We start from the raw sequence: 22,910 nt of genomic DNA, 5'->3' as shown, positions 1-22,910 counted from the left end.
AGAGAAAATAAAATACACTACAATGACATTCAAGAAAAGATATCTTTACTATCAATATAAAATACATGTACAAATTTTATAGCAGATGTCTATCTGCCATCTCTATGAGATATACAAGGGCTGAAGGGCAAATTTCTATATATGAAGGCCTACAAGGCGATATGGCAAAGCTATTTCTTTTTTGGAGAACTATCATTTCTAGGAGTCCTTTTGCCTTTCTTTGATGTCTTGGGTATAGAAGGTGTTGAAGCTGTGGATTTTCCTTCCGTGGTTATAGGCACTGCATCTCCTTCATGGTGCAAATCCCCACCAATCTCTGTTGTTAGTTGTATACAATTGACCATTATATACTTCAAGAGCTTTGCTCTGATGTACCAAACATGCTCAGATGTATAGCAATCCTTCGAAAACTATCACACATTTATAGAAAAAAGAGTTTTAGTTCATTATTGTTCTTACAATAGACTATATTTTTATCATCAATGGACTATTTGCAATTAATATCTATCTTAAAGTTTAGTATCTTTCATATTACCTTTACATATTTATCATCATTAAGATAAACAAAGTTAACCATTCTTCTAGCATTTGCAATCACCCTCCAGCCCACAAGAATGGCTATTATCCTGATGGGGACACTGCAACCACCAACACAAAGTAAAACTATAAAGAGGACGAATTGTAGTTCATAGAATAAACTCATGTTTCAATTATTTTAATGAATAACTTACCGCAACTTGTCTATATTGCATTGTTGCAAGCAAATCAGATGGCATAGGGGGTCTTTTCTCTAGCTCTTCAATTAATCTTTTGGCACCTCTATATATAAAATATGTTGAAATTTAGAGTACTTACAAAAAAAAAAAATTGAAATATCAAGGAGCCCTTGGATAATATAACTTACAATTTAGCATTTCCATGGCTTCCTTTCATAGAGTTGATTAAAAAGCATTGCTTATCCACAAGGTCTATTGCAATCAAGCTCCAATGAGAACTAAAAGCAATCATATCTCAACAAATTAGTAGGATAAAATCTCAAAAACTCTAATAGAATATTGAAACACTTACTTTTCATTATATGGAATTATAAGCAGCTCCAAAGTATCGAAGTCAATCAAATTGAGCCAGTGCTCAATAAAACTTGCATCAAGCTCATTCCTCATAAAGAATGAGATAGATTGATCAAAAACCTCAATTTTTTGTTGTATATCCAAAGGAAACTCATGCATTATACACCTAGAAAAGGTATAGAAATAGTGAGTATAAACAAGAAAAATCTTATTGCTAAAAAAATATCAAAAAGTATAAGTAATTATGGATGGACATACCTTAGGCCAGCAAGAATAAGACTGTCATTTACTTCTCTTCTTTTATCCTTAAGAATCCGAACACATGCAGCATCAAAGGAGATAACCTCAGTTATTTTGCCTAAGTCACCAGGTAAGAAACAAAACACACTGAATCCTTTTGGATTAGCTGCTTCAAGAAGGGTGGCTAGCTCATTTTCAAAGAACTCTAGTTGCTCTATTTCCCTTTCTTCAACCCTTTGCCTCCTATACTCTCTCCATTTATCTGCTTGTTCCTCTTTAGCCTTCTCCTCTTTTTCATGTTGCCTTGTATCCTTCTCATGGGTGACATCCTCAACCCTGACACTAGAATCATATTTCTTTCTTCTAGCTGGGGGCACATTAAGGATATTAAATGTCTTCATATCAGTGAGGAGAATTGGCTCAAGGACCTTTGAAAATCTATATCTTAGCCTCCTAAGAATTACCATGTCCTTGTCCATGAGTATGAGCCTATGAGCATGAGCAGCACAAATGTAGGCATCTTGAAAAAACTCAATTAGAAAATCCTATGTGGCTTCTTGTATACAATTAAGAGCTGTTCTTGTCCATCTGAAACTATCCAAACTATATCTGTCACAAATTTCCCTGACAAGCCTCTGAAAAGACAACTTTGAAATTGCATTGTCAAGAGCATTTACTGCCTTTCTAATCTCCCTTAGACACCTGACATTTTGAGAAAACCTTCTCCTTGGCTTTGACTTTCTAGAGAGCTTCTGAGGCTTTGAAGACTGATGAATCTTTGATGCTAAATCCCTAGGATCAATCTTCTCTTTTCTTGCTGTTGCCTTAGTCCTAGCCATCTGCCAAAAAAACATATGTTACTTCTTCTCCAGCACGTAAACCAAAATGCGAGTCCCAGACAAGAGTTATCTATGCTGCATGGCGTTTTCTCGTATCAGCTGAATTTTTCTCGAGCTGTCTAGTGAAACGCGAGTGTCAAGCAAGGCGCCTCTTTGCAGCTGCTTCTTTTCGCGTTTCACCGGACTTGTTGTCCATTGTGTCCAGTGAAACGCGAATTTAAGCCAGGAAACCTGCTTGAAGTACCTTATTTTCGCGTTTCACCGGACAGCTCATGAATGGCTTTGACAAAACCAAGAAAAAATAGCTTTGATCCAAGAAAAGCTTTTAAGATTACATAAAATATCCACAGAATTAGGGAGAAAATTTGAAGATTTCCTTAAATATCCACAATATTAAGGAATGCTTTCACTGTGGAAAAAATTCTTTTGTAGTGGTCATAAGCTAATAATAACATAAAGGATTAAGGAAAAGTATCAAAACAATGCATTGAATGGAGCTTGTTATTGAAAAGCAAGATGCAGAAACCATATCTTCTTTTTAGCTTGTTCTTCACAATCTCAGCCTAAAGATGACAATATGCTCAAAGGTTTGCTTTGTTGGGGAAGCAGTGAAATGCTTGGAGATTGGAAGGAAATGCTTGGAGACTGGAAGGAACACCAAAAACAAAGATGGAGTAGCGATGAAATGCGATGAAAGGTAAAGGCGGTGAATTTGCATGGACTCAACGTTCTTCGCAAAGTGTTAATAACACACATGTGACGTACTCTCGCTTACTGGAATTTTTTATTTACTTGGAAAATGGTTATTTAACACACATGTGACGTATTTTTGGAAAAAGAGAATGTGCACGTCTTCTGAGGAGTTTATTACGCTGTGTTAAGTCAAACACGTGTACACGTATGTTTCCATTATTACACAAACTTTTTCGTTGGAACTATCACCACATGCTTAACGGTCGATATAAAAGCATTTCAAACCCATTTCTCCGACATTGTCTTCTTCTCTGCCAAAATTTCGTCTCGACTTCCCTTCAAGGTCCTTGCTTCCTGTGTGGAGAGCAGTTCAACAATCTTTGATAGGTAACAAATTTTTTTATTACAAGCATTTTAACAAAATAAATTTGATTAATATAGAAAGAATGTTTTATAACACTTGAACAATTAAAGATGTTATGTGCTTTCTATCTTTCAAAAGCAGCATAGCTTTTCCAAAAATGATTTTATCATCAATTTGTGTGTTTCCATAGAATTTATTTATTGTTCATGTTTCTTTTCTTCATTTGCAATTTTTGACCAGTGAAACGCGAAACAATGTCTCTGTTGATGATATTTTGCTTAGTATCGCGTTTCACCGGGCCACATATTAGAATATTTTTTGTCTTCAAGCTAGTGTCCGATGAAACGCGATTCCTTCACAGGCATTTGCCTTACACACTTGAATTTTCGCGTTTCACCGGTCAACTAAAAAATTTCTCCTTTTTTGATTTTTTTGTCTTGGAAAATCAATGTTGGGGCCTCTTTCCATGGTTCCATCTTGTTTTATTGGATATTGGTTCTATTCTGCTTTTTTTTTTCAGGGATAAATATTTTTCTGGTCAAGATGACAAAGAGGAAGCTATCTCTGGAAGGAATGGATGAGGAGGAGACAATTGAGACATTTGATGATAGGCTCTTTGATTTTTTACACACCACTGGAAATTCTTCCAAGTTTTGCTATATCAGGGAAATTTTCAATGTTTCTTTTGATTTGAAGGAGTTATTGGAGGATCTTGATGATAAACTTAAGGAGTACAGATGTTTTTATGATAGACATATGCAAGGTTTGAAAGTCAATGGATTTGTTCATTATAGTGATGTCATGGGAGCCACCAATACATCCAGGTCAACTTTGCTAGGCAGGTTCAACCTCATTGATGAGGAATTCAAAAAGAAAGAAACATGTTGCCCTTTCCACAGGTACCAACACCAATGCCTTCTGATCCACAAGGACGTTGGATTTATTGTGTATCTTCAGTACATCGAAAATTCTTCTCCAGATATAGATCAACAGAGAAAGCTAGAGGATATTGCAAGTATGGATAAGGAGGTCGAAGAGAAGGAGGAGATGTTCCAAGAAGATGTTGAGAATCAACTTGTCCAAGGTTTTGATGTAGGTTTATTCAAGAGTGACAATATCACAATGGTGGAAGAAAAGGAGATTGAGCCAAGTGCACAGGTTGATGAAGAAGGTCCTCTTGCTTGTGTTCCAACATTTTCCACTTATCTTATCAACAAGAAGAGATATGTGTTGCTAAATGATATTCAACATCTTTTTGATCTTAGAGAAGATTATTGCTTAGCAATCCTTGCAGGTTGGGGCAAAAATGACATGAATTTTATAGGTTATGAATAAGAACCACTAGCAAGTCTTGATGTTGAGGGAGAGAATTTCCAAGATAGCTCTATAGCCTTACATACATGTATTAATCAGATCATAGAATACGAAAAGGGGGGGCTACCCTACAGAAGAAGAGTTCTTGCAGGTCCAGAAGAAACTTCATATTGATGATGTAGGGTATGAAGAGAGATTGAAGTCTCCATCAGATGAGAAGCCCAAGAGTTCAATAAATCTTTATGATGATAGTCTTCTTGAAGAAGATGAACACCCTAAGGTATGAAATATAATTCGAAGTTATCCATTGAGTTTATGTTAGACTTTATTATGCATTATAGATAAATATCTTATATCTTGTATTGTTGTGGTTTGTTCTATAGATTGAGATTGAAGATCTGGACAACTTTCTTGGAAGGGCCAAGGGCTCTAGGCCAATGAAGCTTGGAAAAAATCAAAGCCTTGGCCATTATATTGGAAACTTAAACAATCAAACAATTGTAATATATCATAGTAGATTGTCAAGCTCTCCAAGTCTACCAATGATGGCTTTGAGAGCTATCTCAAAGGTAATTGGATCTCAAGTTTTCAGCAGAGGTTTGGACAAGATCATTTTGGTGGAGAAGGAAGAAGCCATAAGAGTTTTTGGCTTTATGCCTGGATACAGTGGATCTAGAGTTGGATATTTTGGAGTTCTTGGCTCCTATTTGCTCTCTTATGTAGGAGATAGTAAGAATTTGAAGCTTCTTCCAGGCTATCGAAAACAAGAGTTTTTGAAATACAGAGGTCTTATTGAGTGGGATGAAACAAAAGATTCCTCTAGAGGCCCTCGAGCTACCTGAAACCAAGGACTCCTCTGAAGGCCCTGTTGAGGTGCCTGAAACTAAGGACTCTTCTGCAACACAATCAGACTAGAAGATGCCAAAGATTAAGGGTTTCTTGAAACCCATCTTTTCCCAACTCTTTGTTTGGTTTGTAACAATTCTGTAAATCTTTGCTTTGCGCAAGAATTTAAATATCTATCTTTTCTTCTTTGGGTAACAATTTGTATAGTCCTTGCTAAAGATGATGTATTGCTTGATGTGGTTGTATCTTTAAGCTTGAATTTATGCCAAATTTGTCGATAGAACCATTGAAAGACCTCTAATAAACTGTTGGCTTTGTGTCTTCCACCTCCATGTCTTGTATGTCTGAAATATTTTGTTCTTGCTTGATAATGTGATTTTTCCATACCTTGGGTTGACCAGATAGATAGAGATCCATATTGTTTAATAAAGTATGGAGCATGGTTGTATAGAATATGTTGCATAGTCAACAAATAAGGAAAGTTATTAAAAAACATTATATGAGTTCGACAATGAAGAAACAAACATATACAAACTTCTTACCATATAGTGAGTAAAGTATTGATCACCCCAAGCTTTTGTCATCGCCTTTTTGAAAATGTTCAATTGGTTTTTAAAGTCTTTGAGATCATCATCATTCCATTCAACCTTATCACAATAAAAAAACACTTTGTCTAGTGTTTCCCAAACTTTAGCTTTTCTATTTCGAGCTTGTCCATTATCAATGTGATCCTTAACTGCATTATGTAGGGATTTCCACTGATTAAATTTAATAGTTGAGCCACCATTTCTCGAGTTTATCTTGCCAAGTCTCCCATGAAAGCCTAGAAACCTTCTAGCCTTCACTCCACCAATAGATGGTTTTTTTGGGACACAATTACCATCCTTAGACTTTTGAAGATCTGGTTTAATAACAACATTGCCACCATGCAAACCAATTGCAGAGAGAACTTTTTCAACCTTTGTTATAGCATATGTTCTAGTTGATAATGGCTTCAACTTCCATGCAAATCCTATATAGAGATGAACAAGCTTTTCGATTATCCTGCAAAGTGCATGAAGTGTACAAATATGGGCATTCGCTAAAGGAATGTCCAAGACTGGTTAAAACTGTGGATCCTTATTGTGCCTAGAGGGAGCTCTATTCCAATTGCTTGAGTTTAACTCTACAGCTGGTGACATGCAGTATAAGCAAGGAGATCTCGAGTTAGCTCCCTTTGATACATTATACATACATTTGAGTGTCTTTAGGTCACCAGCTATGTGCCACTCAATCCTGTAGTTCCCTAATCCTTCAACAAATAGCTCTTCTCCTACTTGTTGCCTTTGAATAACATTAGGTATTGATGTTTGATGAAAAACCCAATATAGTATATCAAAATTCTCAGTATCTACCTCAAATGCTCCTAGCCACCAGATGTTATATTCAGATTGAACACTAAATGATGTTGAGTGATTGCAATGACTTGATGAAAGTGCTCTATTCATCAAGGTGATAGAGATTCTCTCCAATTTTTTACATTTCAGAATCTCACTTTCATCAAGTTTAATCACAAATCTAGCCACTCCCTGTGCCTCTGCTACGGACAAGTCATAAAATTTGATCATTAAGCATTGTAGGGTGGGCAAGTCAAGGAAAATATTGTTAAATTCATTGAATGTAACCTCCTTTTTCTTGCCCTTAAAGCTAGCCTTGATATGAAAAGGCTCACCTAGAATCTCCATCACTTTGTTATTAACTCTCTGTCTGATAGTCCTAACCACAAATGGTTTCGGAAGTATGCAATTGTGTACCTGTCCTTGCTTCATATTTGATTGTAAAAGTTGGAAAAGTTGCATATAAGCATCTCGACTGATACCAATACTATCCAGTGTCTTCTGTACTAACTCAGAATCCAAAGAATAATCCTTCACAAATGACTCCAAGCATTGTTTCTTTGCCTTTTTAAATTTCTTCTTCTCCAAAATATCCTTTGAAACCACTGAAGGAAGAAGATGATAATAAAACTGAGCTGCTTTTAAAGAATCTCTTTCACTTGCATTTGGTTGTAGAAGAGATCTAAGCAAAATTAACATCACAAATCAATGCAAGTAGTTTAAATAAAGCCATATTTAAGATTTTTCAAGTGAAAAAAATATACCTTGCTGCTTGGATTCTTTTACCACAGCCTCCTCCTCCTCGTTTGAGATTCTCAATATTTTTAAGAGCTCTTTGTCGATTTCGAAGACCTAATAAAGTTTGCTTTTGTTGATAAGCTTTGATACGCTTTTCCAATGAATGAATTTTTTGTTGACAATCCTCTAGCTTCTGCAACAACTCTATATTGTGTTTCATCAAAAGATGATTCTCTAGTCCAAGGATATCCTTTTCTGCAACAAGATTAAGTGTATAACCTAAAAATCCATTGTAGCCATCACCAACAAACCTCATTAATGATGAGCTATTATAGAAAGGAGGAGTGCTATTTTTGCTAGGATCTTTGGGATATAGCTTTCCATCTAACCAAAGATCAATATTCTTCTTTCCTTCAAACCTCAGTATATGTTTCATAGACTCTGTAACCGTGATAGATTTTGTTCTCTTTCTTATCGGTTCATACTCACTGTCCAACTCAATATGAAGATGATAGAGAGATCTTTTATGAGAGCTACAGAGATCATTAGATGATTGATCCATAGCTGAGTTACAGAGATCATTGGGTGATTAATCCATAGCTAAGGATATGATTAGAAGCAAGAACGAAAACAAAGAAGAGACTAATAAGGAGGAGAAAAAAAGAAGAGAGAAACGATGGAGAAACGATGGAGGGAGGCAATCGAGTATCCACCAAAATTCAAATTGAATATTACTTTTCACTTTAATGAGGAGAGGTAAGATCTTCATTATGACAACCTTGCCAACTTTATGGTGACCTAGATTTCTAGGTTTGATGTGACCACGAGAATATCACGACAATGACTTATTAATGAATTTTGATATTTTAACTTACCAAAATATAAACCTTTTAAAAATTCTATAAAATGATTTTATTTCGTAAATTGTTTTCTCTCTCTAGGATCTCTTACAGGGCATTTTCGAGACCTCAAAACTCCCCTAATGTCGTCCACCAGTGGAAAGATTATCCCAAAGAGGATGCCACTTGGATTGAAGAATATACTCTCAACCAACAATATCCCCAACTCCTCTCCAGATGAGGACATCTCGATTCCTCTAAGGGGGAGAGGTTGTAATGTCTCACTCTCGTTCCGCCCTCACACATTCCAAGGAAACATGCTTTTGACATTGGCACTCACCTTCGAGGATCAAATCTAGTGGTGGTAGTCAAAATTAGTAGGTGTGTTAGTAGGGTGAGATAGAAGGAGTTAGTTAATTAAGTAAAGTTAGTAAGTTAGTAAGGGTTAATTAAAAATGTTAGCAATATAGAATATGTTAGTAAAGGTTAACATTAGTAATATACTATGGTATAGTATATAAAGCTTACCTGTGCGGGTGAACCCGCCATCTCCCGCCGCCTCCACAACTGAAGCCGACATCCACATCATCATCATCATTATCAGCGCTAATATCACCCTCGCCCTCGTCATCATCTCAAGGTTTCCTCTATGCGAGAGGGCACGATGCATGCCTATATACCTGCGCCACACGTCGGGAGCTTGAGAAGAGAAACCCCCTCCCTCCCACAACTATATAATACCCCCCCTGGTTGCGATGACAGTTACCACCTCCATCGCTTGTGCCACCCGCTCGCTATAGGCGGCAATTAGCATCTTGAAGCCTCGCCCGCACACCATTTTTTTCCCTCGCTAGGTCTCTAGTGTCGCCACCCTCTTGCAGTCTCCAAACGGCTTTTCTCCCCCCCCCCCCTCCCAGTGTGTCAGTCTGCGTCAGTAACTAAGTGCTGCCGACGACCCGCTCCGCCACCCAAAACATCCCTCCCCACGTGATTTCGACGCAGGCCTATAGGCCTTTGGGCCTAACCAAACCCCCTCCTTAATTGCTGTAGTTGCAAGACCCCCCCTGGGGCCTCCATTTAAATGGCCTCCCGCCGTTGGCCCTAGACACTCATTTTTTTCCCTAGATGTTTTTCTTGCCGTGAGGTGAAAGAAGGAATAGGGTCGGAAAGATTTAAAAAAAGGGTGAGAGAGAGAGAGAAGGGGAGAATTGGGAGAGAGAAGGGAAGGGAGGAGGAGAGAGACAGAAGGAGAAGGAGAGGATAAGAAGGAGGATTGAGAGAGATAAGAGAAAGAAGGTGAGAGAGAGAAGAGAAGGGAAGAGGGAGAATAAGAAGGAGGAGGTGAAGAGAAGTATAAGAGAAGGGAGGAGGAGAGAGAGAGAAGGAGAAATAGGGAATAAGGAGGAGGTGAAGAGAAGTATAAGAGAAGGGAGGAGGAGAGAGAGAGAAGGAGAAATAGGGAATAAGGAGGGAAAGAAATAATAGAAAAAAATGTGAGAGAGAGAGGACAGAGAGAGAGAGAAGAGAAAGAAGGTGAGAGAGGGAGAAGGGGAGGAAGAGGGGAGAAGAGGGAGAGTAGTAGAAGAAGGGAAGGAGAAGGAAAGAGGTAAAGGAAGAGAGGTGAGAACGGTAAAAGGAAGGAGTCACCAAAAACCACTTCCTTGAACAATGAACCACAGTCGGTAGCCCTCCAAGCTGATCGTGTTTAAGGAAGCCGCTAAGGACCGGACTGCCCAATCTCCGTGAGGGAATGGCTCCCAAAAAGAAAGTCGCGGGAAGCATAGGCGCTCAAGCCACCGGAAATGCTGGAGCTACGAGCGGAACAACCAACACAGCACACACGAATCAAGCCCAAGTTTCAAGCATTAAAAAAGTTAGTTTAGGACTTAATTCTCATGGAAGGATAATGTCGTGCATAAGATTTCGTTTATACCAAGTTGCAAACAACGGTAGGGTTGAACTCGCATAAGTTTTACTCGTCTAAGATGATAAGGTTATCGCCTTACCTTTCATGAAATGATAACTTCTACACACATAAAATGATAGGGTTATCGCTTTATTCACATGAAATGATAGCTTTTTAACCAGTTCAGTGCATGAATAGTCCTTTGGAATTCTCGTTTCACGATCTTGGTTAAAAGGAACACATGAAATGTTAACTTCTATTCATAAGTTACACTCTCATCATTGGAAATAAAACCCTAGACTTCCATAGATGCAAGTCACATGTGATCATGTGCATTGGAAATAAGTACTCATTATCAAGAATAAAGGAGTTAAAAGCTATTAGGGGGCAACTATAATAAATGCATAATGTGCATGATGGTTGGGAACTCTTGCATTGAACCGCACTAAGAGAATTGGAAGGATCGCTTGCATCAAAACCACATCGTGAAATTTTAAAAGAGGAATCATGTATTGTCATGTGGGTAAACTAAGCTTGGCTGAAGTTAAAGATTATAAGACCCTTGGTTGGGTTGCGAATAAGGCATACCCTTTGCCTTGACAGACCAACTAGTGCATGAGTTAGGGACTAGGATACCCTAAGAAAGATTAAGACAACTTACCAAGACCATTTGCTCTTGTTGGAATTATTGGGATTTCGCCAAGATGCAGAAAAACCCAAGATCGGGCGCTAGGCATCCGGGAAAAAGAAGTCACACCTTAGCAGTGGGTCACACAAACGACCTCCGAATTGTTCATGCTTGTACTTAGATACAGTATTTAATTTCTTTTCTCAAGGAACTAATTCAAGGAAAACACTTAAATGCTTCAGGTTGAAAGCCTGAAGGGAGAGGTAGGAACAATTACCTCTGACTGTCTGCCTGGCCTTATCCAAGGGGGTTGTTAGCCGCACCGGGTATATGGACCTAACCCACCACGAGAGGTCTCTCCGTGGGTACTGCTTGGAGCAGGAGGACGCTTGGGTGAGAGGGGAGGCTCTGGCTGTAAATCCCTCGCCTCCGGATCCCGTACAAGAGTCTAATGTGACTCGAGATGGGATCTTGAGCCCATGTACTAGTCTACAGGTGGAACTTGGAACAGTGATCTTATAAATTGCTGGAATGGCCTTCGGGTATGAGATTGGATGTAATCCAAAATTATGATAAATAAAGAACAAATGCTTGAGAAAAAAGAACTTGCCTGACATCGTTTGTGTGTCAATACCTAAGCTACGTAAAGGAACCCGTGATTAATTGGTTTTAATTAAGGGAGCTGATTTTACATGTCAAAATGTAATGTGTTAGGTAATTAGATAACTAATCAAACTGAGGGAACAGGGTGGATGTGACCAATAGGTCTATCCTTCGGAAGGGTGGTCTCGGTTAGCCGAGAGCTTTCCTCAAAAGAAAATGTTAATGAGGAATGTTAAGGAAGGACGGACGATGACCTTAGACAATGTTGTTTAGAATCCTGATTCATACCATTTTAGGGGACCGGAATGGGACTATGCACTACGGACAGAGAGGTCGAGCGATGCATCCCTCTCATTTCCCATTCTCTTTAAACCAAGTTCGATAAGAGTATGCTTGGGTCTAGTTGTATCTACGCAAAGTGGAGCAGCTGTAGACCGATGCTAGAAGGTTGTTAGAATGACTCGACTGCTAGGAGCCTTGACTTTAGGTCGATCCTAGTGGGAATGATCGGATAAGTTCCATTGCGGAGAAGACTCGAGAGATCCTAGTTGGCAAACCCCATATCATTCCTTGGGAGTGACGAGCGGTGTCTTCTAGATTGATCTTTCAATGGGCTGCTAAGACATGTCCTGCGATTTGAGGGGCGGGCATGTTACAGCAAGATGCTAAACCTCAACAAGAATAAAGGCCACTTTAACCAGCTAGGCTATAGTTGGAAAGAAGACCTAATGAAGGCACATTGAATATGAATCTTATAGAAACCAACATGTCTGATGATGGGGAAATGCAAATGTTTGAGCTAACAAGAGAGCTAGATAGAGGGATACTAAAACTAAAACTCAAAGGGTAGCAAGGATTAAAAAGAGAAAATAGGTTGTAGACAATCCAAAAACCAGCAAGAAAGCTAGAGAACAAAGGAAGATTCTAATGGGGGACTTTTCTTTGGGAGTCAATCAAGTTTCTTACAACTTGCTTGAGGATTTAAATGGTAAGAAGGCCGATGTCACATATGGTCAGCTGTACCAGATGAACTCATCTCTGAGGAGGCATTGGCATGGATTGGTTAGTATCAGGAAAGGAAAAACCTAAATTGGGCATGTTGGAGTGGTATACCTATCAAATGTGAAAGACATTATACTTGTTGTGGATGCATGGATACATGCACTACAAGGGAATGGGGCAATAGCGACGCCGATTAGCGACGCCGGATATTAGCGTCGCTATAGGCGTCGCTATATGCGTCGCTATTTGCGTCGCAAATGCGACGCAAATAGCGACGCATATAGCGACGCCAATTGCGACGCCGCAGGGAAAAAAAGCGCGGCTGAAATCAGAGCGCCGTTTTCATTTTCTTTTCTTCGCCTTTTGAGAGTGAGAGCGAGGGAGAGAGCGAGGGAGAGAGCCAAGGCTTTGTGAGAGAAGAGGAGGAAGAGACTTGCTGCCGCCGCCGCCGCCGTTGTTCGCGAAGGAGAGGAGGAGCCCTCGTTGCAAAGAGAAGCCGCCCACGCTCGCCATATCTCATTGGTGAGTCTCCCTCTCTCTTTCTTTTACTTGTTGAAGGTTTAAATCGTTCTCTTTTGTTTGTTCAGGAGAGGAAAATGAAAGAGAAGGAGAGGGAGAGGGAGAGAGAGGGAGAGAAAGAGAGGGAGAGGGAGAGAAAGAGAGGGAGAGTGCATTCTCTCTCTCTCTCTCCCTTTTGCTTGTTTAATGTTTAAATTACTTTCTTTTTTGCTTGTTTAGGAGAGGAAACGAGAGAGTAAGAGAGAAAGAGAGGGAGAGGGAGAGGGAGAGGGAAAGAAAGAGAAAGAGAAAGAAAGAGAAAGAGAAATAGAGGGAGAGGGAGAGGGAGGGGGAGGAAATAGGAAAGGGAGAGAAAGAGAAAGAGAGGGAGGAGGGAGAGTGCATTCTCTCTCTCCCTCCCTCTCCCTTTTGCTTGTTTAATGTTTGAATCACTTTATTTTTTGCTTGTTTAGGAGAGGAAATGAGAGAGAAAGAGAGTGAGAGGGAGAGGAAGGGGAAGGAAATGAGAGAGGGATAGAAAGAGAAAGAGAGGGAGAGTGCATTGTATCTCTCCCTCTCCCTTTTGCTTGGAGGATGTTTAAATCACTTTTTTTTTGCTTGTTTAGGAAATGAGAGAGAAAGAGAGATAGAGAGGGAGAGGGAGAAAAAGAGAGGGAGAGGAAGAGGGAGAGGGAGAGGGAGAGGGAGGGGGAGGGGAAGGAAATGAGAGAGGGAGAGAAAGAGGGAGGGGGAGGGAGAGGGAGGGAGGGAGAGGGAGAGGGAGAAAGAGGGAGGAAGAGGCAGAGGGAGGGGGAGGGAGGAAATGAGAGAGGGAGAGAAAGAGAACGAGAGGGAGAGGGTGAGGGTGAGAGAAAGAGAGGAAGAGAGGGAGAGGGAGAGAAAGAGAGGGAGAGGGAGGGGAAGGAAATTTAAGATGATATACGTATTGGTAATGGTATGCAATGTGCTTTGCATACGGCCACGTACTTCATCAAAATGAACCCAAAATTATTGTTATAGAAGAAGAAACCCTTAAATTGAGTATAGGATAATTTCTCTCAGGTCTTATGACTATGAGTAGAATTGATTGAAATAAATTTTATTACCATAGTTATAAAATTTCATAGATGCCGCGCATTAATTTTAAAATGGATTACTTATACTCAAAGCCGAGATATAACAAAAAATTATCTACCGGGACAAACAAATCGTTGAGCATGATACAAGGCCGAGATATAACATCGGAAAATCTCTCGACTACTATATACAATGCAAGGTTTATGGTCAACTTGCAACTTGACATACATCTCCATAAAGCTATCCATTTAAGCCTCATTTGCTGTAATGTAGATAAGATGGCAAACGAAGAAGGTCCTATAGTGCTTGTCAACTACAACATTCCTCCATGGCTTTCTACGAAGAAAGGACATCTCATCCTTAGCTTGCTCGTCCCGGGCCGCTACAAAGTAAAAAATATGGACGTGTATCTTCGTCCATTAGTCGATAAGCTTAAGATTTTGTGGGAGGAGGGGGTCATGGTGCAAGATATGAGCAGACGCGATGGTCGGCGGTCAGCCAACATTCGAGCCATTCTCATGTGGACGATGCATGACTTTCCGGGATTGGGAGAGTGCTCAGGTGAGCAGACCTTTGTTCTCGCCGGTAATATCTATATTTTATTTCATTCAATCAAGTATTCACTAGGTCGTGGATTGCCTTGCAGGTCTCGTTACCTCAGGTTATCATGCATGTCCATTGTGTGGGCCACAGTTAGACTCCCGAAGGTCACGAACCATAAAGAAGATAGTATATCAAGGACACGCCGCTTTCTTGCCGGAGGATCATGAACTCAGGGAAGGTTTTCTTGGACGACCTCCAGCACGTATGAACGCTGCAAGCTGGTACGAGCTGAAAATGGTAAACCCGGAATCACATCCAAATGGAATGCGACGATTCTCAGTTTTCTACGAGTTGCCATATTGGACCCACTTACAGGTCAACCACTTGTTGGATCCCATGCATATTTTCAAAAATGTGGGCAGCTTGCTATGGGACCACATCACAGGAAAGAGAGACACTATAGGGTCACGAATGGATTTAAAGGAGGTAGGTAAGATGGAGGCGCTTTGGCCGCAGTCGAGTGCTGAAGGGGGAGTGCAGCTTCCTTGCGCTCCCTGGGTTTTGTCTACCAAAGAAGAGCGCATTGTGAAGCAAGTAATCAAGTCTATCCGCACTCCGACGGGTATGATGCGTTCTCTCAGGTCCGCATTTTCTAAAGATGACCAAATGTCTGGGCTAAAATCCCATGATTGGCATAAGATATATCAGGTTTGTGAACAGAATGGATTTTAATTAGCGTGGACATTTTGAAATTTGAAAAGTGGCCATTATTCTTAATGCTTTCTCATTTGTGGCAGTTTGTCCTACCGATCATGATCGCGGGATGCCTAACTCCAGAAATTCGCGGGGCCATTTACAAGCTGTCGACTTTGGTGCAATGGATCTCACAGAAAGAGATTAAGACATCCTCTATTGAATCCGCAAGGCGGGGAGCAGTTGAGACGGTCTGTCTCTTTGAGAAATACCTGCCCACTAGCATGCTCACGATACAAGTTCACCTTCTTGTGCATCTTGTGGATGAAGTGGAGATTGCTGGACCTGTCCATACGCGATGGATGTTCTTCCTGGAGCGCTTCATAAAAACCCTGAAAGGCTTTGTGCGACAACGAGCTCGTCCGGAAGGTAGCATGGCGGAAGGTTGGTTGGTGTCAGAGGCGTCAGTGCATATCTCACAATGGCTACCAATGGTGGAACCAGGCAATGAAATGCTATGGACGCTGAAGGACGATGACAGGCTGACTGGAGATGTGGTGGTTGGAAATGGGGTAGAAAAAAGAATGGATGCCTCAATGGAAGAGAAGGTGAATCGCTTTTGTATGTTGCACCATGCCTCCATGGAGACGTGGCTCGCCAAGTACCAGATTGTAAGGCAAGATCGAGAGGAAGCGCGAGCTGAATTTCGACACAATACGCGTCACCGACCGATTCGATATCCCGAAGGCATGGAGGAGATGCCGCGATTTATGTCAACACGATGGTTGCATGGAGCCTTGACCACAGCATCCAGCGAAGGGACAGAGGTCTCAATGGAGGAGTGGGAGTTCTCGAGGGGATGTAGTCCAAAGGTAATGAGGGGTTTAGAATGTGTCGTATCTAAATTTGCTTGCTACATCTAATTTGAGTGTTTCAATGTGCAGTACAAAATATATAGTGCAGCGTGGTCGCGCGGACGACATTTTCGGGTGGAGCGGATTGACAAAATGCGCTCCACAATGGACTGTGGTGTCATGGCAAGGTTTAAGCAAGAGAGCCGGCGACGAGCAACGGATCCGAACACGGTTGTGGATGAGATGGAGTATTTTGGAAACTTGCAAAGTATTATTACGGTGGATTACCGTAGCTTCTCCATGATAATATTCGATGTGCAGTGGTTCAAAGTGGTACTTGGAGGAGCTGGTGCAACAGTTCGACGAGGTCCATCTGGATTTCTTGAAATAGATTCCGAAAAAAAATGGATGGATTTGCGAGACACCTTTGTGTTGCCGGCCCATTGTGAACAGGTACAACTAGTCATTTGCTTGCTAATTGTAATACGACATGGTTTATGTCACAATGGTTTGAAGCCGCTTTGTAAGTGTTTGTGAACAGGTAATCTTCTATCCAAATCCCCGACAACCTCGATGGTGGTATGTTATACCTTCAACTCCTCGAGGTGCGAGAGTATACGATCAAAGCGATGTTCCAGGCATAGATGAAGAAAATATGCAAATAGAGGGATCGAAATTACAAGGGGTGGAGGCCACCGCAAGCTTGGAGCCCGCATCGGCTAACAATGATGGAAATACAGAAGTCGTAGAATTTTTTGAGAACGAGGCAGACTCGTTCTTTTGTGGTGACATGTCTATCGACCTTCCAGTGTATGCAGAGTTGTGTCAGGAGATTAACATGGGACCATAGAATACTTCATTCTTGGAGAATTGTATTACTCAATTCGTTGTTTAGATCTTCCATAAAGGTAAATAAGATATGCATTTTAAGAGAGATTTTTTAAAAATGATTTATATTAATGTGCTTTGTATAGTTTAAATTGATTATTCTAACATTATTTTTTATCTGTGCAGCTATCGACATTTTCAAGATGAGTCGAGGGATGAGCGATGAGGAGTTTCAGGAGATGATGGCACGTATGTCTCCAGATCAGCTCGCGAGATTCAGAGAGATGTCAGATCAGGAGCTGTCTCGTTCTTTGTCAGGGCGCTCTGCTAGATCAGCTTCAGCGCGATCAGATGCTTCAGCTTCGAGCAGACGATCTCGACGCTCGCGACTTGGACAGAGGGAGGGACTGCGACTGCAGGAGGATCAGGGGGGTGCTGCTGTGGAGACACGGACGCGGTGTCTCTGTCTCGTCGTTCAGCTAGAGCTCGGTCACCTCCAGGATTTGTCACACCTGTGGGGACGTCCACTCCAGTTACTCCGGCTTTTGCGCAGCGTCGGCAGATGTCACTCTTTTTGGTGGCACTCCTTTTGGTGGCACCCCTTTGAGTGGCACTCCGGGAGAGGGTACCCCCGTCGGTACACCGGATGTACAGGGGTCTCCTAGATATGCCCAGGAGCGTGGAAGGAGATGGGAGAGGGCCCATACAAGGCACACTCCTAGGGATTATGGATACCTAGTGGATGGCAGGTCAGGAGCCATCATCATGAATGATGAGGGGAGGAGGGTGATGGCTCGCATGAGGGAGTTGTGCCAACAAGTTTTTCGGCACAACGTCCTGGATCATTGGAGGAACATACCGGAGGGGAGCAAGGAGTACATAGTAGCATCCTTGCACGAGGAGTTTCCGGTGCCAGCCGCAGTGGATAGATTCTCTACGGGCTGGATGATGGATTGCATGCATGCATACATGTCACATAGACGATCCGACGCACGCAAGGCAATCAAGAGTGGGGCTCCAAAGCCCGAGTGGTTAGATGCAGATGACTGGTGCCGACTAAGGGAGGAGGCTACAAATTCGCCAGGACATTGGAGTCAGCAGCGGGAGGCGGCGAGGGCACGAATCAAGGCCAGATCGGTACATCATCTTGGGAGTGGCGGCCACAGGACATATTTGAAGGACTTTGTAAGTTTCTCTTTTGTTTTGCTTATTTGTTTTTTTGAGATATTCTTTGTACTGACATTTATGTTTCTACCAGTTAGCATTTTGTTTTCTTTGCAGCACTCCATTACAAATCGCGATCCGCAGGGCCTTGAGACTCGATATGCAGAGAGGCACGGTCTCAGATCAATTGATCGACCGATTGTATAGACGCGGCGGCCCAGTAAGTCACTCATCTTTCTTGTCCGTAGTTACCATGAGATATGTGAATGCATTATTGTATGGTGGATTGATATGTTGTTTCTTTTTCTGCAGAATCCGTTTGATGCTCCTTTGCAGTGGGAAGAGCTTTTGGGGGACGACGATTTGTAGCTCGCCCTTGGATCCTTAGAGCTCACATACCTTTAGTTTTTAGTCACCCGATCTATGTAGGCATTTTCTATGTATTAGTGATATTGTTTTATGATTGTACCAATCGCATTTTATGCGATATCATGTATTTATTTCATCTATCAGTTTTATGATTTCAGTATACATTCTTTTTGTTTGCAAACGCTTTGTATACAGCAGTGCAGAAACTATTTTGTATGGCTCTCATACAGCACACAGTGCTATATGCTGCCCTGCCACAAAAAAAAAACTTCTCTGTTACCGTCGCTATTTGCGTCGCAAATTTACTCCACGCGTCGCTATTGTCGTCGCTATCAGCGTCGCAAATTCTTTGTAACCGTCGCTATATGCGTCGCATCGCTATATGCGTCGCAAATGCGACGCATATAGCGAAGATTCTATGGCGTCGTCAATAACGACGCTTTTTGCAACGACGGGGGCAAATTTTGTTGTTTGTATTTTTGTCGCTTTAAACATCGCTATTTATATCTTGTAGTGACACGAAATGAAAATTAATCAAGTTTATGTTGATGGTGGTGCGCAAGTTTGTGTACTGAAGAAGCAATGTTGCAAATGCATCTCAAAATGATAGGGAAGTCAATGTTTAAGGTTAAAATGGCAAGCACCTCAAAAGTGAGATGTTTGGGAGTCATCGAGAACTTGGAAATCAACATTGGAGACCAAAGATCATGTTTGGATTTCCATGTTATACCTGCAAAACTTGGGGTATATCCTCTAATTTTGGGATGACCGCGGATGATTGGTATGAGGTCTAGAAAAGATTGGTATAGAGGTCAATTGGAACTCTATCTAGAGAAGCCAACTCATAAGAGGGTGATCTTTGACATGAAAATAGGGTCCGTCATTCAAAATGGACATGGAAGTGATGCTAGAGGTGATGAAAGTAGTGATTTAGAAAATTCCAACCTTGATGAGGAAGATGGAGAATGGGAAGCTCACCTACTCTCTAGGGATGTTGACCTCTTTGAGTTGTCAATCCAGGGTTCAAAAAGAGAGAAAAAAGTTGTAAATATTGTTGCAAAAAGTATAGACCTCATGTAGGAAACATGTGATCAGCAACTTGAAATGAATGTTGGACTGCCCAAGCTTATGAATATGTTGGGAAATGACTTGACTAATTATGAAAAGAATAAATATTCATCCATTTTTTAGAACTACGTGGAACTGTTTGCTACATAATATCACCAATTGAGGGGACTAACAGCATTGTGTACCATATCAAATTGAAAGAAGGGTATAAACCAGTGGCTCAAAAACTTAGGAGACTTTGTATAATTGTAAAAGTAGTCTAATGTAACAATGGAAATGAACAAGAAATCAAAATATTCTAAGCTATAGATAATAAGAAATAAACCAAATTGAGATTCCATCATGGCCATGCCATGGAACTTTTTCCATTACCATAGCACAATGTAGCCATGAATTGTCAACCAAGTACTAGAATGTGAAAGACGAGAAGGATGAAATTTTGATAATGCCCAAACGAATGATGCTACATTAGCACTTCTTGACTTTTTATACTAAACCCTAAGTCCTGTTTTCTCTTGGCTCAAGTATTTACAAAGTTTATACTTGGAAAAGGCTTCAACTCTCATGTTGATAATTTGCTTCATTACAAATCATTCCCTCCTAGAGATGTTTTGTCCTCAAAACTGAAGTTAATGAGGTAGTAGGCAAGTCTTTAATGAAGCAAATTATGTTGATGAAGATCCATAAGCATGTATAAGAACTTTATGTGAAGAAACATCATAGTGAATTTGAAAGAGTGAATTGACTACTTGTTCTCCAAACAAGACTGCATCAGTAGAATTGCCATAACTTTTGACTGGAGTGTCCAAATTTAGTGTTTCAAGTGTAGAAATGAAATACACATCATAAGGCATCATTCCGTACCATCAAGATCACTTTTTTATGTCATTAAGGTACTTTAATTAATAATAGTATTTTAAAACAGCGAGTTGTCCCTGCACAGACTACCATCATTCATCTTGCAAAAGCCATGGAAAAGCATCCAAATAAGAAGAAGGTTGCCACGTGGACTCTTCCATAAGTATCCCTTCCATTTGATAAAAAATTTAGCGAGAGTTCGGCTACTAAGAACCTTTTCACGCATCCCAATAATCTTCTCAGGTTCATAGACAATCAGTCCATCTTCATCAAGTGGTGGAAGCTCTTCAATAACTTGTTCATCCTGCCCAATATACTTCTTCAATTGTGATACATGAAAAACATCATGAATGCAAGTAGTTGAGGGTAATTTGAGCTTATATGTAAGCTCTCTAATCTTTTCCAACACCAAATATGGGCCATAAAATCTCTTAGCCAACTTGTTATTTCCACCTTTAAGGAATGCATAATGAGTCTTGGGCACCTTCAAGAAGACCCAATCTCCAACATCAAACTCCATGTGCCTCCGCCTATCATCAGCATAGGACTTCATGACATCTTGTGCCTTTTGTATGTTTTATTTGCATTGCTTCATAAGCATCTTCATTCTTTCTAATTCATCATTCACTTGTGGATTCACATCTTCATGAAACATGGCTGAAGGAATTTGAACCTTGTATCCTTAGAGTGTCTCAAAAGGAGCCAATTATCCCAAGATGTATTGTTGTAAGAAAATTCAGCAAGGTGTAACCAATTATCCCAAGGTGATTGCATGTCATGACAATAATGTCTTAAGTACACTTCCACCCATCGATTAACCCTTTCGGTTTGACCATCGGTTTGAGGGTGGTAAGCCGTAATAGGGGTAAGAGTAGTGCCCATGGAAGTCAACAAACCCTTCCAAAAATTTCCTTGAATCTAGTGTCTCTATCCGACACTATCCTCAAAGGCATACCATGTAACTTGAACACTCCTTCCATGAATTGACTGGCTACTTGCTCTGCTAAAAATTGTGTCTAAGTTGGAATAAAATGGGCTGATTTGGTAAGTCTATCCACCACAACAAATATGCTATTCCAACCATGCCTTGGGGTAGGGAGACCCATAATGAAGTTCATTGAAATATCGGTCCATTTTCCTTGTGGAATAGGTAAGGGCTAAAGAAGGTCGGCTAGTAATAAAGAAAAATCTTTATTTTGTTGACATTCCAAGCAATGAGAAACATACTCCTTCACGTCCTGCCATAGGCTCTTGTGCACTTTGTCAAAAGTCTTAAAGAGACCAAGATGACTATCCAAGGGTGAAGAATGTGTTTCTTGAAGGACTTTCAACCTAAAATTGCTTTGAGGGATCAAATAGACCTTTCCTTTGTACCATAAGAGTCCATTATGCCATTTGAAGTTTTGATCTTCTTCATATACCCCTTGTTGTATTTTTGCATAATTGTGGCAACATGGTCCTCCATCATATATTCCTCTTGTATATCATTTATCCAATCTTTATATATAGCAGAGACTATAGATACATTGCATGCCCACATCCTACAGAGCACGTCTGCCACTACATTGTCTTTCCTAGACATGTATGCTATCTCAAAATCATATGATTGAAGAGTTTCCAATCACCTTCTTTGCTTAGGAGACAAGTTAGGCTATGAGAGGAAGTACTTCAACACCCTATGGTCACTTTTCAATTTAAAGTGACTTCCATATAGATAATGATGCCAATTTTTGACTGCATGTAGTATAGCCTCTATTTTTCATCAAATTTTCTACTCTCGTATACAACGACACCATGTTCTTGGGCTAAAACAGCCCCCAATCCTCTCCCACTAGCATGCGCATAGATCATAAAGACCTTAGAAAAGTCGGGACAAAGCAATATGGGTGCTGAAATGAGGAGTTGCTTCAACTCATTGAAGATTTTGACGGCTACTGCATCCTAAAAGAAAGCTTATTTCTTTAACCTATTGGTCAATGGTGTAGCCACAAACAAGAGCATAGTTCTTGATAAATCTTGGGTAGAAAGAAGACATACCAAGAAAACCCCTCAATGAAGTGATATTTGTTGTATGCCAATCTTTCATACATTGGACCTTTTTTGGGTCGACCTTGATGCCATTTTCTCCAACAATATGTCCCAAGTATTCTACTTCTTTGACCATGAATGTACATTTGGTTGCTTTAGCAAACAACTTGTGACTAGTTAATATGTCAAAACTTCTCTAACATGTTGTAAATGCTCTTTTTTGTCCTTGCTATATATCACTATGTCATCAAAGAACACCAAAAATTTCTTGAACAAAAGTGGATGAAGTAACTTGTTCATTAAAGCTTGGAACATGGCTGGAGCATTTGAAAGACCAAAGGACATAACCATGAAATGATAAAATCCCCTCTTAGTCCTAAATGCAATCTTGTATTTATCCCCCTCCTTCATGCGTATTATGCGTATTTAGTGGTATCTCGACCGCAAATCGATCTTTGAAAATACCTTGGCA

At 40.5% G+C, this 22,910-nt stretch overlaps 1 protein-coding gene across 2 annotated transcripts in view; it reads right to left on the bottom strand.

Annotated features, from left to right (window-relative positions):
• Positions 1–1,213: 1,213 nt before the first annotated feature.
• The window catches only part of LOC148010315 (LRR receptor-like serine/threonine-protein kinase FEI 1), a 96,459-nt gene continuing 74,762 nt past the window's right edge, over positions 1,214–22,910 (bottom strand). The window contains exon 11 of one of the 2 annotated variants that reach the window (XM_087671410.1): positions 1,214–1,236. In XM_087671410.1, the coding sequence (XP_087527536.1) occupies positions 1,229–1,236 (8 nt within the window). In that variant the 3' untranslated portion in view covers positions 1,214–1,228. Of the gene's footprint in view, positions 1,237–2,989; positions 3,197–22,910 lie in introns of those variants that run through there. The other variant, XM_087671408.1, reaches the window with a different exon arrangement.

The sequence above is a fragment of the Lygodium microphyllum genome, chromosome 29, assembly GCF_053477565.2.
Source record: "Lygodium microphyllum isolate KBCC chromosome 29, Lygodium_microphyllum_v1.1.10, whole genome shotgun sequence".
Taxonomy (NCBI): Eukaryota; Viridiplantae; Streptophyta; class Polypodiopsida; order Schizaeales; family Lygodiaceae; genus Lygodium; species Lygodium microphyllum.
The sequence above is the reverse complement of the archived record's forward strand: the minus strand, read 5'-3'. Positions and strand labels throughout refer to the sequence as shown.